The sequence below is a fragment of the Scyliorhinus torazame genome, chromosome 13 (genome assembly GCF_047496885.1).
Source record: "Scyliorhinus torazame isolate Kashiwa2021f chromosome 13, sScyTor2.1, whole genome shotgun sequence".
Classification (NCBI taxonomy): Eukaryota; Metazoa; Chordata; class Chondrichthyes; order Carcharhiniformes; family Scyliorhinidae; genus Scyliorhinus; species Scyliorhinus torazame.
This window is the reverse complement of record NC_092719.1, coordinates 199929979-199948401: the sequence shown is the minus strand read 5'-3', so window position 1 is coordinate 199948401 and position 18423 is coordinate 199929979. Positions and strand designations below refer to the sequence as shown.

At 52.9% G+C, this 18423-nt stretch overlaps 1 protein-coding gene across 2 annotated transcripts in view; it reads left to right on the top strand.

The window, feature by feature from the left end:
• Positions 1–18423, top strand: part of dnase1l4.1 (deoxyribonuclease 1 like 4, tandem duplicate 1) — an 82026-nt gene that overhangs the window by 25946 nt on the left and 37657 nt on the right. For both annotated transcript variants that reach the window (XM_072472871.1, XM_072472872.1), the window contains exons 2-4: positions 10478–10587; positions 14181–14269; positions 18335–18418. In XM_072472871.1, the coding sequence (XP_072328972.1) occupies positions 10507–10587; positions 14181–14269; positions 18335–18418 (254 nt within the window). In that variant the 5' untranslated portion in view covers positions 10478–10506. The remainder of the gene's footprint in view (positions 1–10477; positions 10588–14180; positions 14270–18334; positions 18419–18423) is intronic.

Here is an 18423-nt window from a genome sequence, read left to right as displayed (position 1 = left end):
TATCCCCCTAACCATACAATCCCCAACAACGACTACATTCCTTTTTTACTCTCCGAACTTGAATAGCCCCTTGTACCATGGTGCTATGATAAGTTTGCCCGTCCTTTCTACAGACCCCGTTTAGGTCCATACAGGCCTTAAACAATAAGACCATAAGATGTAGGAGCAGAAGTCGGCCATTTGGCCCATCGAGTCTGCTCCACCACTCAATGAGAACATATCTGATCTGATATGATAATCTTCAACTCCACTTTCCCACCTGATGCTTACTCGTTGCTTCCCTGTGCTAGGATTCACCTTAGAAGGAGCAGTGCTCCGAAAGCTAGTGATTTGAAACAAACCTGTTGGACTTTAACCTGGTATTGTAAGACTTCTTACTTTGCTCACCCCAGTCCAACGCCGGCATCCCCACATCATGATTCTCTTACTGTTGGACAAGTGTAAGGGCTGAGTCTCCTGCAGTACCACAATCTGAATCCCCATCTCTGCTTCACTCCTCGGGGGCAACTTTCCCCCAAAATTACATTTTCAACGAGAAGATTGTTGGGAAAATCGCAGCAATTCCCGCCAGCCCCAGCGGCACGATCTGGATCACAATCTACAGGCACTTCGGAAAAACAAATTTCCCCACGTGGTAAACGCCAAGCACTGTCTGATTCACCCACCACGGGGTCCCTTCAATGAAGGGAGTGCTGCATTTAAGTGGCGTCTGATTCAAGACGGGAGGCTAGCAGCTAGGAAACCACCTCCTAGATTTACGGGGGGGTCTCAGGCCATTTGCTGGATGCCATGGAGGAAAGGCGGGCCACAATATATGTCAAGCTGCCAGGAGACCCTGCAGCAAGGTGCCGAATCCCACCAGTGAGGCGGTGACAGTATTGCTCAGGGCCAGCAGCCTGACCAAGAGGTCGGGTGTGCAATGTAGGAAAAAGATGAATGACCTACCACGATCAGGAAGGATAAGTGCTCCTGGTCTCCTCTTGGCTCTCCACCCTTCCATCACCTCTCGGAATGTCACTTGGAACCCACATGCCACAGCCTCGCAGGTCCCCAGGCCACATCCTCCCAGCAATATCCTCAAACTCCCCGGGCACTCTTCATCACAACCCCTCCCTGCTTAAGCGCAGTGCCCACACATGCCAATTTTCATCGATCTTTGACCCGCCAGGCATCTAGCTGACATTATCCCCATTTGTGTCCCTGCAGGAGAAGATCGCCCACAACCGCCGAAAGAGAGAGAAAGTGCGCGGTGGGATAGCCGAGCTGTGGATCCTGACTCCGTATGAGGAGAGAGCCATGGAGCTCGCAGGAGAGGAGTAGGAGCCGGTCTGCACTGAGAGTGAGGTTGGCCTGCGGGAGAAAAGGGAGCAGCCACTGCACCTTCACCCAATATGAGTTCTGTGTAATCCAAACCCATGACCAGGCCATGTACTAAAACCATGTCCCTTGCCTTGCTGCAACATCAATCAAAGAGCCTGGTCTATCTACAGCAGTATTCCAGCACCCGCCCTCCACAGCACCTCGGAGGAGGAAACAGGTGAAGCGTCACAGCTATCACATGCATCACCCACCATCGCAGAGATACACCCCCCGGTGGGAGAATGTATCAGGCAGGCTTCTGGGTCACTATCTGGTGAGCACCACACTGCTTCTGAAACACATCAGGTGGAGGTCAAAATGTCCCAGGGATTGGCTGAGAATACCAGGAGGGGTTGTCAGTGACACTCCTGTGACTGCAAGGCCGAATGGAGGAGTCCCAAAGTCTTCTGTTGCCAGAGTTGCATAGCACCTAGGATGCAAGGGTGGCATCTGCAGCGGAAAGTCTGGGACAAGACATCAGATCCATGGCTGGAGAACACGGAAGTGTGGTCAAGTCCATGAAGACCATAGCTGAGGGGTTCAACACATGGTGTGGACAATGGCGAGCCCCCAGGACTGGTCAGATGATGCTGAGGCTTCTGGATCTCACTCCAACTGCCCCTCCATCCCATAGAGTAACCCAGGGGCCCGCAAGCACACAGAGGGAGGAGGAGCCACTGCAGGATAGAGCTTCTCCCTGTCTGGACATAGCTCTTCTCACAGGTCCTCAATGTCAATCAAATGGTTAGGCCCACTCAGAGTAAAAGTTACATAATCCCTGAAAGGATTAATTAGTGACCCCTAGACCTTCGCCCCATCCCCCTAGAATGCTAAGGGACAAAGGGTTCTAGGGCCGAACATGACTTGCACATGAGCCGGGGAGGCAGCGAGCTGGCGGCAGACAGGAGTCAGACATAAGCCATAGCTGAGGAGCTTCACAGAACTTTCCTCATTGCAAGTCATCATCAGCCTCCTGCATTGACCGATCAGCAGGCACAAGACTCCTGATAAGGATTCATGCGGCCCTCCTCCCTTGGTTATGGAGGAATCACAATCGTCTGTGTGTGTGTGTGGGGGGGGGGGGGGGGGGGGGGGGGGTCGTCGATCCTCTGTTGAGCCAGGTTGCGTAGGGCACAGCAAGTCGGGAGACCTTCTGGGCACCGAACTGTAGGGCCCCACTAGGTCTGTGAAAGCAGAAGAAGCACATTGTGAGGAGGCCGATGCACCGCTCTATCACTGTGTGACACTGTGAGCCTTGTGTCGGCCTCTACTTCGGCCTAAGGCCTCTGTACTGGCATCATCAGCCAAGACCACAGTGGATAATCCCCAACAAGCCATCCTTGCAACCTCGGATGACCCTCAAAAACTCCAGGCATTTGCAATTTCCCAAAGATGAAGCTGTAATGCACACTCCCTACAAAGCGTGCAGACACGTGCATGAATCTCTTCTGGTGGTCACACACCAGCAGCACATTGAGGGAGTGGAACCCCTTCCTGTTGATGAAGGGGGACTCCCTGATGGTATGGGACGCATAGAGCAACATGGCTGAAGTCGATCGCTCCCCTCATTGGAGTTTAGAGGATGAGAGGTGACCCTATTGAGACATATAGGATTCTAAGAAGGTTTGATAGAGTACATGCTGAGAGATTGTTTCCCCTTGTGGGAGAGTATAGGACCAGAACGTATAATCTCAGAATAATGGGTCGGCCATTTATGACAGAGATGAGAAGGAATTTCTTCTCTTAGAGGGTAGTGAATCTGTAGAATTCTTTACCACAGAGAAATGTCGCGACTGGGTCGTTAAGTATGTTTAAGGCTGAGAGAGACAAATTTTTAATCATTAAAGGTATCAAGGATAATAGATATTATCAAGATACGATGGGTAAGTAGAGTTGAGGATTATCATATCAGGGGCGAAATTCTCCGTTATCGGCGCAAAGTCCGCCGATCGGCGCAAAAAACGGCGCAAATCCGACTTGCGTCACGCCGGAAAAATGGGTCAAAAGTCTCCGGCCCGAAATTGGCTAGCAGCAATGTAACGGGATCCGCGCTTGCGCACGTGGTCCACGCCGTGCAGCGTCATACGCGCCGCACGGCGTGACGGCTCATAAGGCCGCGCTGCTCCCCCCCACCCGACCGGAACACCCGACCGCAACACCCGACTGGATGGCTGGCCGCCGCTCAGCCCGAGGTTCGAGTCACAGGATGTGGAGGCGCTCCTGGACGCAGTGGAGCAGAGGAGGGACGCCCTGTATCCCGGGCACGGCCGCAGAGTTTGCCCCACGCCACAGCCGGCGTCTGTGGAGGGAGGTGGCAGAGGCCGTCACCGCTGCGGCCCTGACACCACCGACAGGCACCCAGTGCCACATAAGGTGAACGACCTCGTCAGAGCAGGCAGGGTGAGCCTCCCCATATCCCCCACCATAGGCCCCCCTCCCAATATCCCCCCTCCCCCATATCCCCCTCCCCTCCCCCCATGAGCCCCCCTCCCCATATCCCCCTCCCCCATATCCCCGACCTCCCCATATCCCCCTCCCCCATCATCCGCCCTCCCCATATCCCCCCCTCCCCCAGATCCCTCCATATCCCCCCTCTCCATCCATATCCCCCCTCCCCCCTCCCCCATATCCCCCCTCCCCCACATCCCCCTCCCCATATCCCCCCTCCCCCATAACCCCTCCCCATATCCCCTCTCCCCATAAGCCCCCTCCCCCCATATCCCCCCCTCCCCCATATCCCCCCACCCCCAGATCCCCCCTCCCCCCATATCCCCCATCCCCCCATATCCCCCCTCCCCCATATCCCCCCTCACCCATATCCCCCCTCCCCATATCCCCCCTCCCCCATATCCCCCCTCCCCCATATCCCCCCTCCCCCATATCCCCCCTCCCCCATTTCACCTGATCACTGCCTGCGTGTCTAACCATGCATCGTGTATCACAGGACCAAACGTCCAGGCACCCATCCCCGCAGATGCAGACCGCCCGCAGGATGCCCCTCGGAGGCCACGGGAGACAGAGAGACCCGGACCCTCCAGCATGCGACGCCCGCAGGATTGCCCCTCGGAGGCCACGGGAGACGGAGAGACCCGGACCCTCCAGCATGTGACGCCCGCAGGATGCCCCTCGGAGGCCACGGGAGACAGAGAGACCCGGACCCTCCAGCATGCGACGCCCGCAGGATGCCCCTCGGAGGCCACGGGAGACAGAGAGACCCGGACCTCCAGCATGCGACGCCCGCAGGATGCCCCTCGGAGGCCACGGGGAGACAGAGAGACCCCGGACCTCCAGCATGCGACGCCCGCAGGATGCCCCTCGGAGGCCACGGGAGACGGAGAGACCCGGACCCTCCAGCATGCGACGCCCGCAGGATGCCCCCTCGCACACCACGGGAGACGGAGAGACCTGGAGCAACAGGGGAGACGACACCCCCGTCACGTGCGGGAGCGACCACCCAGGCGACGAGGGGGGCAGCCACAGGCCCCCGTCACATCCGAGCCAGGGACACCACTACCCAGGACACCACTACCCAGGACACCACTACCCGGGACAGCACTGCCCCAGGACACCCTACCCAGGACACCACTACCCAGGACACCACTACCCGGGACACCACTACCCAGGACACCACTACCCGGGACAGCACTGCCCAGGACACCCCTACCCGGGACAAGCACTACCCAGGAAGACGAAATACCGGACAGTGACTCAGAGTGGATGGGTGGAGACGAACCCCCACCCCAAAGTGCCATGGACTCAGAGTGGACGAAGAGCACGACACAACGCCACTGCTGCCACCAACACCCTCCACCATTGCAGAAACACTCACCTCGGTTGGGCACTTTAGTGATGAGGCCGTCTGGTACACTCACTGGTGCGCACAACACAGCCGTCCCAGTACAAGCAGGTGGAGGGTAGGAGCAGCAGAGGGGCCGGGTGGTCGGAGGGCAGCCCAGCCCAAGCGAACATCTGCCGCCCAGATGGATCCCGGGTTCCTGGAGTTTCCACACCCACACATAGATCCGATGCAACCACCGACCCGGAGACGAGCGAAGAGGGTGACGGCCGGCTTGCGGCGGGCTGCAGTCGCAAGTGAGGAGTCCACCCGCGTCCAGGAGCTGGAAGTGGTGCCGGTCATGCATGCCACCAGGCCGACACCGCACGGGTGGCGTCCGCGGTGGAGGCAATGGGTACGACGGTGTCAGACATGGGAACGGTTTGCGAGGCCTGGGGCTTTCCGTGCAGGCGACGTCTGTGGCCCAGGACACGGCTACCCTCTCACAGGAGGCCATGAGCCAGTGCCAGCGCCAGATGGCAGAGGCGCTCAACACCATAGCCCAGTCTCTGCAGGCCATGGCCCAGTCTCTGCAGGCCATGGCCCAGTCTCAGCAGGCCATCGTTGAGGGCATCGGCGCCAGTGGCATGTGCGAGCCGGCGTCGCACTGTCACAGACAGGGTTTTCCAACCCCTGGGCTCCATGGCTGCAAACCTGCAGACCCCTGTCGATACCAGCACGGGCCTCCAGGACTGGCAGCGCCAGATGTCGGGGTGGCGTCGGATGGCCAGTCCGTTCGCATCCCCCACCCATGTAGAGGCCTGGGGGCCATCGGGCACCCCGAGGGAGGAGGAGGTGGTGTTGTCCGTCCCGGCTCCCCCTGTAGGGGAGGTCCCGGAACACCGCGACACCCGCGGACTCCCCCCTTCCATCCCAGGTGCATCGGGGTGGCAACGGGCAGGACTGGCTGGCAGCTCGCCCATCCCAGTCGCCCGGGCCGCAGCCTGGCCCATCTAGGCCAGGACGCCCCAGGAAACGGCCGCCAAAGGGATCCAGTGTCAGAGGGCAGGAATCACAGGAGTCCACCTCCAGTTCTGCTGTACCGTCTGGGGAACCACGTAGACGTAGTCAAAGGGCCCGTAAGGCCAAACAATTAGACACTGAGTAAGTTGGCACGGGTGCAGGGCACAGATGAGTTTTAGGGGCTAAGGCACGTGCATGAACTCGTTTGGTTATTAAAGTCAATGTTACACCTACAGAAAGCTGCCTTTGTGCTCTGTCCAAAGCGTGCGGGGGTGTCATGTACGTTGAGCGCAAGTGTGTGTGTGAGGGGTGGTCTTACCTCAGCCCCAGGTAAGTCTGCCCCCTTCCCCCTGGGCCGCCATCAACATCCCCCCGGGCAGAGGACGGGACCGTGCGCTGCAGTGTCACAGCCGCATGGAGGGATGGTCTGGGTGGATGGTGGTACTGTGGCCATGGGTCAGACATAGTCCAACGATGTGGAGCCAGGAGCTCACCGCAGGGCGGGTTTGTCATCATCCTCCATGGCCTGCAATAGACACGCGTCCACCCTCAAACTGTGTGAGCCCGGCCCGTTGTGCCGCAGGTGGGATCGGCAATGGGGGGGGGGTGGTGTGCATGCGGGTGGGGTGGGTGGGGTTGGGGGAGGGGGGTGAGGGTGCTGGGTGGGTGGAGGGTGGGGTGTGGGTGGTCGTCTGTTGCCATACTACCCGATTCCCACGCCCCATCTAGTCCAGTGAAGCGGGCGGCTATCAGTCTGTCCCGTGCCCGCTGGGCCAGCCGGTAACGGTGGACAGCCACCCGCCTGTGTCTACCCCGTCTGCCGACCATTGCCCCCATCCCCCTCATCTGGGGAGACTGCGCCTCTTCCTGCTGCTCCTCCACTCCGCCCTCCTCTGCCTGCGGCACATCGCCCCTCTGCTGGGCTATGTTGTGCAGGACGCAGCACACCACAATGATGCGGCCGACCCTATCTGACCGATACTGGAGGGCGCCCCCAGAGAGGTCCAGGCACCTGAAAACGCATCTTCAGCACGCCAAAGCACCTCTCTATCACTCCCCTTGTCGCTACATGGGCCTCATTGTAGCGGTTCTCCGCCTCATTGCGTGGCCTCCGTATAGGCGTCATCAGCCACGATCGCAAGGGTAGCCCCTGTCGCCCCAGCAACCAGCCCCTCAGCCGGGGATGGCGTCCCTCGTACATGCTGGGGATGGATGACCGCGACAACACGTATGAGTCGTGTACACTGCCTGGGTAACGGCGCAGACTTGCAGGATCATCATGCGGTGGTCGCAGACCACCTGTACGTTCATCGAATAGGTCCCCTTCCTATTGGTGAACACGGCCCTGTTATCTGCAGGTGGCCGCACGGCGACGTGCATCCCATCAATCGCGCCCTGGACCATGGGAAACCCGGCCACGGCAGAGAAGCCCACAGCCCGGGCATCTTGGCTGGCCCGGCCACAGGGAAGCGGATGTAGTGGTGCGCCATGGCATATAGGGCATCTGTCACTGCGCCGGATGCACCGATGCACCGATGTCCTGCGATATGCCGGACAGGTCCCCACTCGGTGCCTGGAATGACCACGTTGCATAAAAGTTCAGGGCCATCGTAACCTTGACGGACACGGGGAGAGGGTGTCCCCCGCCAGTGCCACGCGGTGACAGGTGTGCCAGCAGGTGGCAGATGTGTGCCACGGTTTTCCCGCCTCATTCGGAGTCTCCTCCTGCAATTCCGGTCCGTGAGGTCCTGGTACACACGGGGCGCCCTCGGGTGCCTCCGTTGCCATGGGGCCGCGACGTCCTCCTCCCCCTCCTCGTCCTGTCGGTCAGGTGTCCCTCCAGCCTGGGCGGCTGCCGCCTGCCCCTCTGCGGCAGCCTGCGCCGCCTCTCTGGCACGCTCCTCCTCCTCCTCCTCCTCATCCAGGGCAACATGGACATTAGCGGCTGCCGCCACGGCGGCCAACATCGCTGGATGATCGGAAAACATGACGGCCTGGTGGGGGGGGGGGGGGAACGACGACATGTCATCATTGCCCATATCCCCTCCTCCCCCCAGCCAGGTGGCATGGACCGCATGGGTCCAACTGTTGGAGGCTGGCACCTGGCCAGGTGGACCAACTCACTTGCCCTCGCACCCCCCTCCCCAGCACGGACCTCCCCCCCCATCCCCCTCCCCGGCACGGACCCCCCATCCCCCTCCCCAGCACGGACCCCAACCTCCTCCCCGGCACGGACCCCCCCCCTCCCCGGCACGGACCCCCCATCCCCCTCCCCGGCACGGACCCCCCATGCCCCTCCCCGGCACGGACCCCCCCCCCCATCCCCCTCCCCGGCACGGACCCCCCCCCCATCCTCCTCCCCGGCACGGACCCCAACCTCCTCCCCGGCACGGACCCCCCCCCCATCCTCCTCCCCGGCACGGACCCCAACCTCCTCCCCGGCACGGACAACCCCCCCCCCCATCCTCCTCCCCGGCACGGACCCCCCCTCCCCGGCACAGACCCCCCCCATCCCCCTCCCCGGCATGGACACCCCATCAACCTCCCCGGCACGGACCCCCCCATCCACCTCCCCGGCACGGACCCCAACCTCCTCCCCGGCACGGACCCCCCCCCATCCCCCTCCCCGGCACGGACCCCCATCCCCCTCCCCAGCACGGACCCACCCCCCATCCCCCTCCCCGGCACGGACCCCCCATCCCCCTCCCCGGCACGGACCCCCCATCCCCCTCCCCGGCACGGACCCCCCTCCCAGCACTCCCCCGGAGCCCATCCCACTCTATCCCCCCACCCCCCCGGCCGCACACACACACACACACACAACCCGAGACACACCTCTCCTCACACATTCAGACTGCGGCCACGCCATCGCCTGCCCAGCGGCCAACCCCCAGGCCGTCACTCACCTTCACGCTGGTCGGCGTGAACCTGGAGCACAGGTTCACGCCGATGAAAAGGAGGTTCGATTTACGTCGACGTGATGACCGTTCACGTCGACGGGACTTCGGTCCATCCGGAAGGGAGAATATCGGCAGGCCGAAAATCGGCTGCCTTGCGCAGACCCGTGCCATTGTCTGACGTCAGCGGCGCCATTAACGCCCCGCCGACTTTTCACCCTTCGGAGACTTCGGCAACCGGCGGGGGCGGGATTCACGGCGGCCAACGGCCATTCTCCGACCCGCTGGGGGGTCGGAGAATGACGCCCCAGGTGCGGAATTCTCCGCAATCGGCGCGATGTCCGCCGACCGGCGCCAAAAACGGCGCAAATCAGTCCGGCATCGCACCGCCCCAAAGGTGCGGAATCTTCCGCATCTTGAGCGGCCGAGCCCTAACCTTGAGGGGCTAGGCCTGCGCCGGACTGATTTCCGCCCCGCCAGCTGGTGGGAAAGGCCTTTGGTGCCCCGCCAGCTGGCGCAAAACTGACTTTGCCGTGCGGCGCATGCGCGGGAGCGTCAGCACCCGCTCACGGCATCCCCACGCATGCGCAGTGGAGGGGGTCACTTCCGCCTCCGCCATGGTGGAGACCGTGGCGAAGGCGGAAGGAAAAGAGTGCCCCCACGGCACAGGCCCACCCGCGGATCGGTGGGCCCCGATCGCGGGCCAGGCCACCGTGGGGGCAGCCCCCGGGGCCAGATCGACCCGCATCCCCCCCCCCAGGACCCCGGAGCCTGCCCGTGCCGCCTTGTCCTGCCGGTAAGAGAGGTGGTTTAATCCACGCCGGCAGGACAGGCATTCCAGCAGCGGGACTTCGGCCCATCCGGGCCGGAGAATCGCCGGGGGGGGGGGGGTCCCGCCAACCGGCACGGCGCGATTCCCGCCCCCGCCGAATATCTGGTGCCGGAGAATTCGGCAACGGGCGGGGGCGGGATTCACGCCAGCCCCCGGCGATTCTCCGACCCGGCGGGGGGTCGGAGAATCCCGCCCCAGATCACCATGATCTCATTGAATGACAGAGCAAACTTGATGGGCTGAATGGCCGACTCTTCTCCTACACACTATGGTCTTATTGCACCAGGGAAGCTTAAATAATGCACATTACCCACCCAAAATTAGGTAGGTGTTCCCTTTCCATGGAAAAGTACCAGTGACATGTATGTGACCTCTATTTAATAGCGAAATGAAGAATAATGAATAAGGTTGCTTTGCATTATGATGACCATTATTCTTAGGCCTCACAAAAGGCAAGTTTTAATTATAAAGTGAAAATTAAGTTCCCTGTAGAACGAGACAGTGATATTTACTTGAATAATTCATTTTGTGCCAACAAGAGTTTCATGTGTAAATATGGCTTATGTGTGTGTTTTTTCCCCCCTGTACTAGAGTCCTGAATCAAAGACTTGTGAGTGAAGATGAAGATTGCTGCATTTAACATTCAGCGGCTTGGGATAAGTAAAATCTCCAAACCTGAAGTTGTCTCAGCAATTGTCAATGTGAGTAATTTTAATGGTATGAATCGTGCATTAATCTCCACTCAAGATTTCAAGCCATCGAACAACGCAGATCAGATAACAACTCAAAACACCTCCCTTACATGCTTCACAAAGACCATGACCAACCCCAAAAAACGAATCTTTTGAAAAGAAACACAGCACAGATTATTCATTGAGCAGAATATCACTATATCTTGATATTCAGGCTCCAACATGTATTCTGTGGAAAAATAACACACCTGTTCATGCACAACTAACCCACCAGGGCCAACTGACAACTAAAAGGAATGTTAATTGTATAAAAGTAATTCAAAATGTTGCTGCGAAGAGATTCTAATAAATTGTCGGATTATTGGTGTTTTGTTCCAGAGAAATTCAGTCCTCTTTGAGAATCGATTTGCTTCCCTCATGACATGCGGGCAGTATTAATGGATACAATGAGGGTCTTGCCTGCCAGCTAGAGAGGCGGGGGACACCCATGTCACCTCTCTTCAGAAAGGTCCGCTGAGGCAGACTTAACTGGGCAGTGGCTGGACTTCCCCAGGATCAAGGAGTCGAGGGACTGTTATCATCCTCAGAGAACCGCTGGCAAATCAGAAGCCACCAGCTCTTCATTGCTCAGAATCACCACTGGAGAGGCAGTGGCTGTTGCCAGGATTCACAGATTTGTTATGGCACAGAAAGAGGCCATTTGGCCCATCTTGTCTGCACCGGCTCTCCAAACAGGCATCATGATTTAGTGCCATTCCCCAGCCTTTTCCTTGTACCCCTGCACATTATTCCTATTCAAGTAATCATCCAATGCCCTTTTGAATGCCTCAATTGAACCTGCCTCCACCATACCGCCAGGCAATGTATTCCGGATCCGAACCACTCGTTGTGTGAAAAGGAATTTTCTTACATCATATTTGTCGCTTTTGCAAATCCCTTTACATCTGTGCCCTCTTGATCTTGATTGTTTTACAAGCGGGAAGAGTTTCTCCCTGTCTACTCTGTCCAGCCCCCTCATGATTTTGAACATCTCTATCAAATCTTCTCTTAGCCTTCTTCATCCTTGCAAACCTCTTCTGCACTCTCTCCACTGCGTTTGCATCCTTCCTACAGTGTGGTGCCGCAAACTGAACACAATACTCCAGCTGAGGACGAAATAGTGTCTTGGGCGGCACAGTAGCACAATGGTTAGCACTGTTGCTTCACAGCTCCAGGGTCCCAGGTTCGATTCCCGGCTTGGATCACTGTCTTTGCGGAGTCTGCATGTTCTCCCTGTGTCTGCGTGGGTTTCCTCCAGATGCTCCGGTTTATCCCACAGTCCAAAGATGGGCAGGTTAGGTGGATTGGCTATGCTAAATTGCCCCTTAGTGTCCAAAAAGGTTAAATAGATAGGGTTATGGAGATAGGGTGGAGGTGTGGGCTTCGGTAGGGTGATCTTGCCAAGGGCCGATGCAGACTCAATGGACTGAATGGCCTCCTTCTGCACTGTACATTGTATGTATTGTATGTATGATTGTATAAATGCAGCATAACCTCTTTGCTCTTGTACTCCATGCGCTTATTAATAAAGCCCAGTATAGCTTATGCTTTATTAACTGCTCTCCACCTCTCCTGCCACCTTCAATGATCTATGCACATATATACCCAAGTCCCTCTGCTCCTGAACCTCCTTAAGAATTTGACCCCTTATTTTATATTGTCTCTCCATGTTCTTCCTATCAAAATGCATCTCACACTTCTCCGCATTGAGCCTCATTTGTCACCTATCTGTCCACTCCACCAATTTATTTATGTCCTTTTGAAGTTCTACACCGTCCTCTTCACATTTTCAATACTTCCAAATTTTTGGTCATCCGCAGACTTTGAAATTATGCTTTGCACACCAAGGTGGAGATCATTGATATATATCAGGAAAAGCAAGGGTGCCAAAACCAACCCCTGGGGAACACCACTACAAGCCTTTCTCCAGCCCAAAAATATCCACTGACCGTCACTCTCTGCTTCCTAGTATTCAGTGAATTTTGTATCCACGTTACTGCTATCCCTTTTATTCCATGAGCTATAACTTTTCTCACAAGTCCGCTGTGTAGCACTGTATCAAATGTAGTCTATGTACGCCACATCAACAGCAATACCCTCCTCAACCCTTTCTGTTATGTCCTCAAAAAAATCCATGACAGTTCTTACTCATAAACCCACAATTATCCATCTGACTTCTAATTCTGTCCAAAATAATTGTTCCTGGAAGCTTTCGAACCATTGATGTTAAACTGACTGACTTGTAATTGCTGGGTTATTTCGAGAAGACTGGAAGATTATGGTCAGCGCCACTGCAATTTCCATTCTCACTTACTTCAATATCCTTGGATGCATCTCATCTGGTCCCGGTGCCCAGTCAACTTTCAGTCTATTCAACACTGTTATGGGTCAGGGTTTAGAGATCCCCAAAGTGTATCATGGAGTTCACCTGGCCCACAACTTTTACTAGATTGTGGTATGGGGAGCACACGGCCCACTCTACAGGTGTGCCACAGCAAAAATGGAAAAGTATTTTTGAAAAGCAAAACAATGTTTATTCTATGAACTCAAAGTTAACCTTTTTAACATACAGTGAACATCTTAGCAACCATCAATTCAAATACAACCCCCAAAGAATACAACAATAAGTAATCCTTAATAACTTCCCAAACAACATCCAGAAGACAGAAGAAATACCTTTTAACAGAAGGACATTAGGTTTACATTCACTACTGAGAACATTTATAATTCTGAATTCACCAAATGATCAAGAGATAGTCTTTTCATGGCAGAGAGATTAACAGTACACCCGCTCTGTCTGGCTTCAGCTCCAACACTGAAAACGGAACTAAAACACACCCTGCAGCAACAGCCTAAAATGAAAGTAAAAAGCTGACAGACAGCCCAGCTCCACCCACTCTCTGACATCACTGCAGTAATAAACACCCATTTCTTAAAGGTACTTTCACTACAGATACTTATATACACACCCATTTATAAACACCCATTTCTTAAAGATATTCTCACATGAGAACACTGACAGTATCTTCAACACTTCCTCCTTATCAATTTTGATCCTTTCTAGGGGCAGAATTCCCTCATCTGTCACCATGTCCCAGCATCTACCTCCTTGGTAAAGATGTAAAGATGGATGTAAAGTATTCAGTTTATACTTCAGCCATGCCCCTAACCTCCATGTGTAAATGTCTTTTTAGGTCCCTAATCGGCCCGACTCCTCCTTTTACCACCCTAGAAAACTTTGACAAAGCTTTGAGAAAGAGTATCATCCAGACTTAAAACGTTAGCTCCCTTCTCTTGCTACAGATGCTGTCAGACCTGCTGTAATTGTTCAGTATTTTCTGTTTTGTTGGAGAGATAGAGGTTGATTGATTACAGGTTAGGAATGAAAGGAGTTTTAGATTTGGAATGTTTCAGCAGAAGCACCAAGTGTCATTAAATTTCCCTCTCCGGGGATGTCCCTTTCGGTCAAACAATTTTGGGTAATTGAATAGATCTAAAGATTTGTTTCAATGTGTTAGGCTGTGCTAAATGAAAATATTGGTGTAATTGATACATTCATTTAGGTTCTGTTGCGTTATGACATCACCCTGATCATGGAGGTAACTGATAAGACAGGCAAAGCTACCAAAAAGCTGCTGGAGGAGCTGAATAAGTAAGTACAATCCCTGACCAAAACTGTTACAATGTGCGGTGACACTGACATTGTGACAAGTGGCAAAACGAAAAGTGTCAATTGGTTCACCATGTCCTTCGGTGAAGAGAGTCCGTCACATTGGTCCCTGGTTTAAGCTATCTGCTTGTGTTTTGATTGTCCATTGAAGTGGTCTATCAAACTAGTAGTCATCAAGTGCCAGTGGCGAGATGTAATAACACATCCTTCCTAGCATTGTGCACATCCTAAGAGCAAAGGAAAATGAACCAGGTAAAATACCTGCATTGATATCATACAATCATAGAATTTACAGTGCAGAAGGAGGCCATTCGGCCCATCGAGTCTGCAATGGCCCTTGGAAAGGGTACCCTACTTAAGCCCATGCCTCCACTCCATTCCCGTAACCCAGTAACCCCACCTAACATTTTTGGACACCAAGGGCAATTTATCATGGCCAATCCACCTCACCTGCACATCTTTGGACTGTGGGAGGAAACCGGAGCACACGGAGGAAACCCACGCACACACGGGAGAACGTGCAGACTCCGCACAGACAGTGACCCAAGCCGGGAATCAAACCCGGGACCCTGGAGCTGTGAAGCAACTGTGCTAACCACTGTGCTACCGCACCACCCTCATAGCACCTCACAATGTCTCAGAGGTATCTAAAAGCAGTTCTGTAGTCATTGTTATTCATGTAGGCAAATGTGGCAGTCATTGTTTGCATACTTAAATCCCACAATCTTCAATGAGATGAAAAGGCGTTCAGTGGTGTTGCTTGATGCAGGAATGTTGGTTTGTGAAGGAAAATCAGAAATGGACCCTGGGTGTGTTTAACAGAGACAAGGCAGAGAGGAAATTCAGACAGATGTTAACTGCAAACAACTACGTACAGGAATCATTAAGCTTGAGTTTCCTTCCAGAGGCTCGTTCTCTGAGTAAAAGAGACATGTGATCTGACATCACTGATGATGTACGCCAGCTATTAGCATGTAGTTTATTAACCCTTGGTACAACCTCCAGGAATACTTCTTGCACAGCTCCAAATGTTGCCATTGGATTTTTCACCTGACTTTTAGACTATGCTTCATCCAAAGGGAATCAATCCGATAGTGCAATACCCCCTCAGTATTGGACGTGTTAGATCGAGATTATGTGCTTAAGTCTTGGAATGAGGCTCAAACCCACTGATAGGAAAGAGTGTTGCCAAATATGATAAGCAGAGCCAAAAGGCTGGACAAACACCAGACCAGGCAACGTTATAAATTTAATGGTGATTTCAACAAAAATAATCTTACAGCAAAACAGGTCTTTTTTTTTCTTTTTATAAAGGCTTTGTTTTAAAAAATTTTTTTTAGAGTACCTAATTCATTTTTCCAATTACGGGGCAATTTAGCATGGCCAATCCACCTACCCTGCACATCTTTGGATTGTGGGGGCGAAACCCACACAAACACGGGGAGAATGTGCAAACTCCACATGGACAGTGACCCAGAGCCGGGATCAAACCGGGGACCTCGGCGCCGTGAGGCAGCAGGATCTCTGCTCCACCATGCTGCCTTTAGGCTTTGTTCTTTATCTCTATCTCTTCCTATTCTCTAAATTTTCTCGTGCTCCGTATCCTTTCTAGTCATTTCCAAACTACCAATTTGTGAGATACTGGGGCACTACTTGAAGAAAAGCAGCAATATTTTTTCAAATGTCTTGGCCAATATCTAAGGCTCAACCATCACCACCAAAATAGATTATCTGCTCATTTATCTAATTGCTGCTTGTGGGACCTAGCTAGATGTAAATCAACTGCAGCATTTGCCTATATCCCAGCAATTAGTATCCTTCAAAAATAAATGTGACATCCTGAGATGAGTAAATGCAAGTGTTGTGATAAATGTAGGAATTTCAGATGTATTGTGTTATATGTATTTGGACAAGTAAGGGTTAAAACCTGTGTTAGTGTGTGACTGCTGCAGTCATGTTTTTAAAAACCTGGTTTGAAGGGCAGGCTTTTCGGAGTCAGAGGTGCAATTAAAGCATCATAAAAGTTTGGGTCGATGGACTCTATATTATGTAAAGAGGGTTCCCTGGGGAGCAGATAATTAGAGACATTGGGCAGGATGCTCCGCCCTGCCGCACCACATTTCTGCCTCACCACGCCGACGGGACTCTCCGTTACGCCGGCCGGTCAATGGGGATTCCCATTGTGGGGTAGCCCCACTCCGTCGGGAAACTCCCGGGCGCCGGCAAAACAGAGCATCCCGCCGGCAGAGAATCCCACCCATTGTGTTCAGCTTAGTAAGATGATATAATGGAAGGAGCCAGGAGTTGAAGCAGTCAGGTGCTGAGGTCTGACAGGGTATCAGGTCTCTTTCTTTCAAGCAGTCTCAAAAAATCTCTCTTTCTCAAAAGCGGAGTAACCAAGATATCTCTGTTCAGCAAGTATTCCTTAGTGCTAACTGTATTTCAAAGTGTATTGTGACCTGCAATGGTTTTGTTGTTTGCGTGGAAATAAAGATAGCAGTTAAGGGTTATAGTGTCACTGTATTAATTCGCATAGTTTGGTAATTACAACCTTTTTTCTTGTGTGCTGTTAAAGATACTTTAATACTGTGTTAGTAATAAAGTTTGTTTTAATATACCATATCCCTATTTTGCATTAAATCACTGCTGGTGCGAGGCGTCCTTCCCTCACAGCTTTACAAAATTAAAATAAAATATTGGAGCTTCTGTCCAGTATCCTAGCAACTGTTGGGGGGGTCTGGTCCGAAATCGTAACATTGCTTATTTTCTTTCATTCCTTCAATGTGAGTTTTATTCATGTTCAGGTGTGAGAAAAAAGGACAATATTCTATCACATGTCTCATCCTGCCTCTGTCAACAAGTATATTTTTAAATAATACTAACTAGTGAATATCTCCTGTCCTTCCTTCTGGTGGAGACAGAATTAAAATGCTAGAAGTGCCCATGGATGGGAGGAACTTTTACGTCTTTGCAAAAATGAATCTGACAGATGTAGGGCATTGGAATTGAGGGGAGGTGGAGGGAGGCCTATACAATACATTCCACTTTTGTGAGGATATTTCAGGCCAATCAGTTCTTCCTTACTTAACGCACTGTCCCTCTGAATGTTGTGATAATACAGATAGACATAAGGAAAATTCACCAAAATCCTGCCTTTCTTTTGCTGTCATTTGCAGAGAGTGCACTGGGAAGAAATAGCCAAAGGCGACAAGTCCCACAACATAGTGGGACTAAAATTTGGGTTGGGCCATGTGGTATTATTATAACTGCAAGAGTTAATGAAGTGTCAAGAGTAGCCACTAAAGGGAGCTACAGTTACAAGTATATAAGGCAGTGATGCTAAGCCTTGTGGGAGTGTGTGCGCAGGAGTTAGCTGGAGAGAGTCAGAAGTACAAATAGTGTGAGTGAGAGCAGATCATAGTTTATATCAGTATTAAGATTAGCTGTAGATGCGTGTAGATTAAATGTTATTAATCAACTGTGCATTCTTTAGGAGTGTGCATTGAATCCAAATTAGTAGCGTTAATAAATGTATAGCTTTGTTTAAGTTCAAGCTATTTTGTGGTCTTTGTGAGCACTACGCCAACCATCCTCAAATAAGTAACACAAAGAACACCACAGGGCAATAAGGCAGCAGTGGGCATCACTGCATGAGTTCTCTGTCATTTTTCGAGGTGATCTCCCCCATTTTTGAGTAGCGTCAGAGAGGAGAGTTCCAGCTGTGTTGTTGCAACAGGCTGAGAGGGGTTACATCACCACCTCTTAAAAAATTTAGCATCTATGTGGAGACTTTTAAGTCCTTTAAACATTCCAAAGCATTTTACAGCCAGTGAAGTACTTTTGAAGTGTTGAAATGCTGGAATTCCTCCTCTAGGCAGAGTAAGAATAATAAATGTCATTCTTGCAGCATTATTTATTGATTTTGATGAACTGGCAGCATAACATTGTTACTCACTCAAGGATTTTAATATATGGATTGGAGAGGTCTGACTACTGTTTCCTGATACTCTCTGCAATTCATTTTCAATTTTCTTTCTACATCTGCAGACAAGCTGAAAGCCATTATTCATTCAAACTAAGCAGACCCCTGGGTCGAGGGACTTATAAGGAACAGTACCTCTTTATTTATCGGTAAG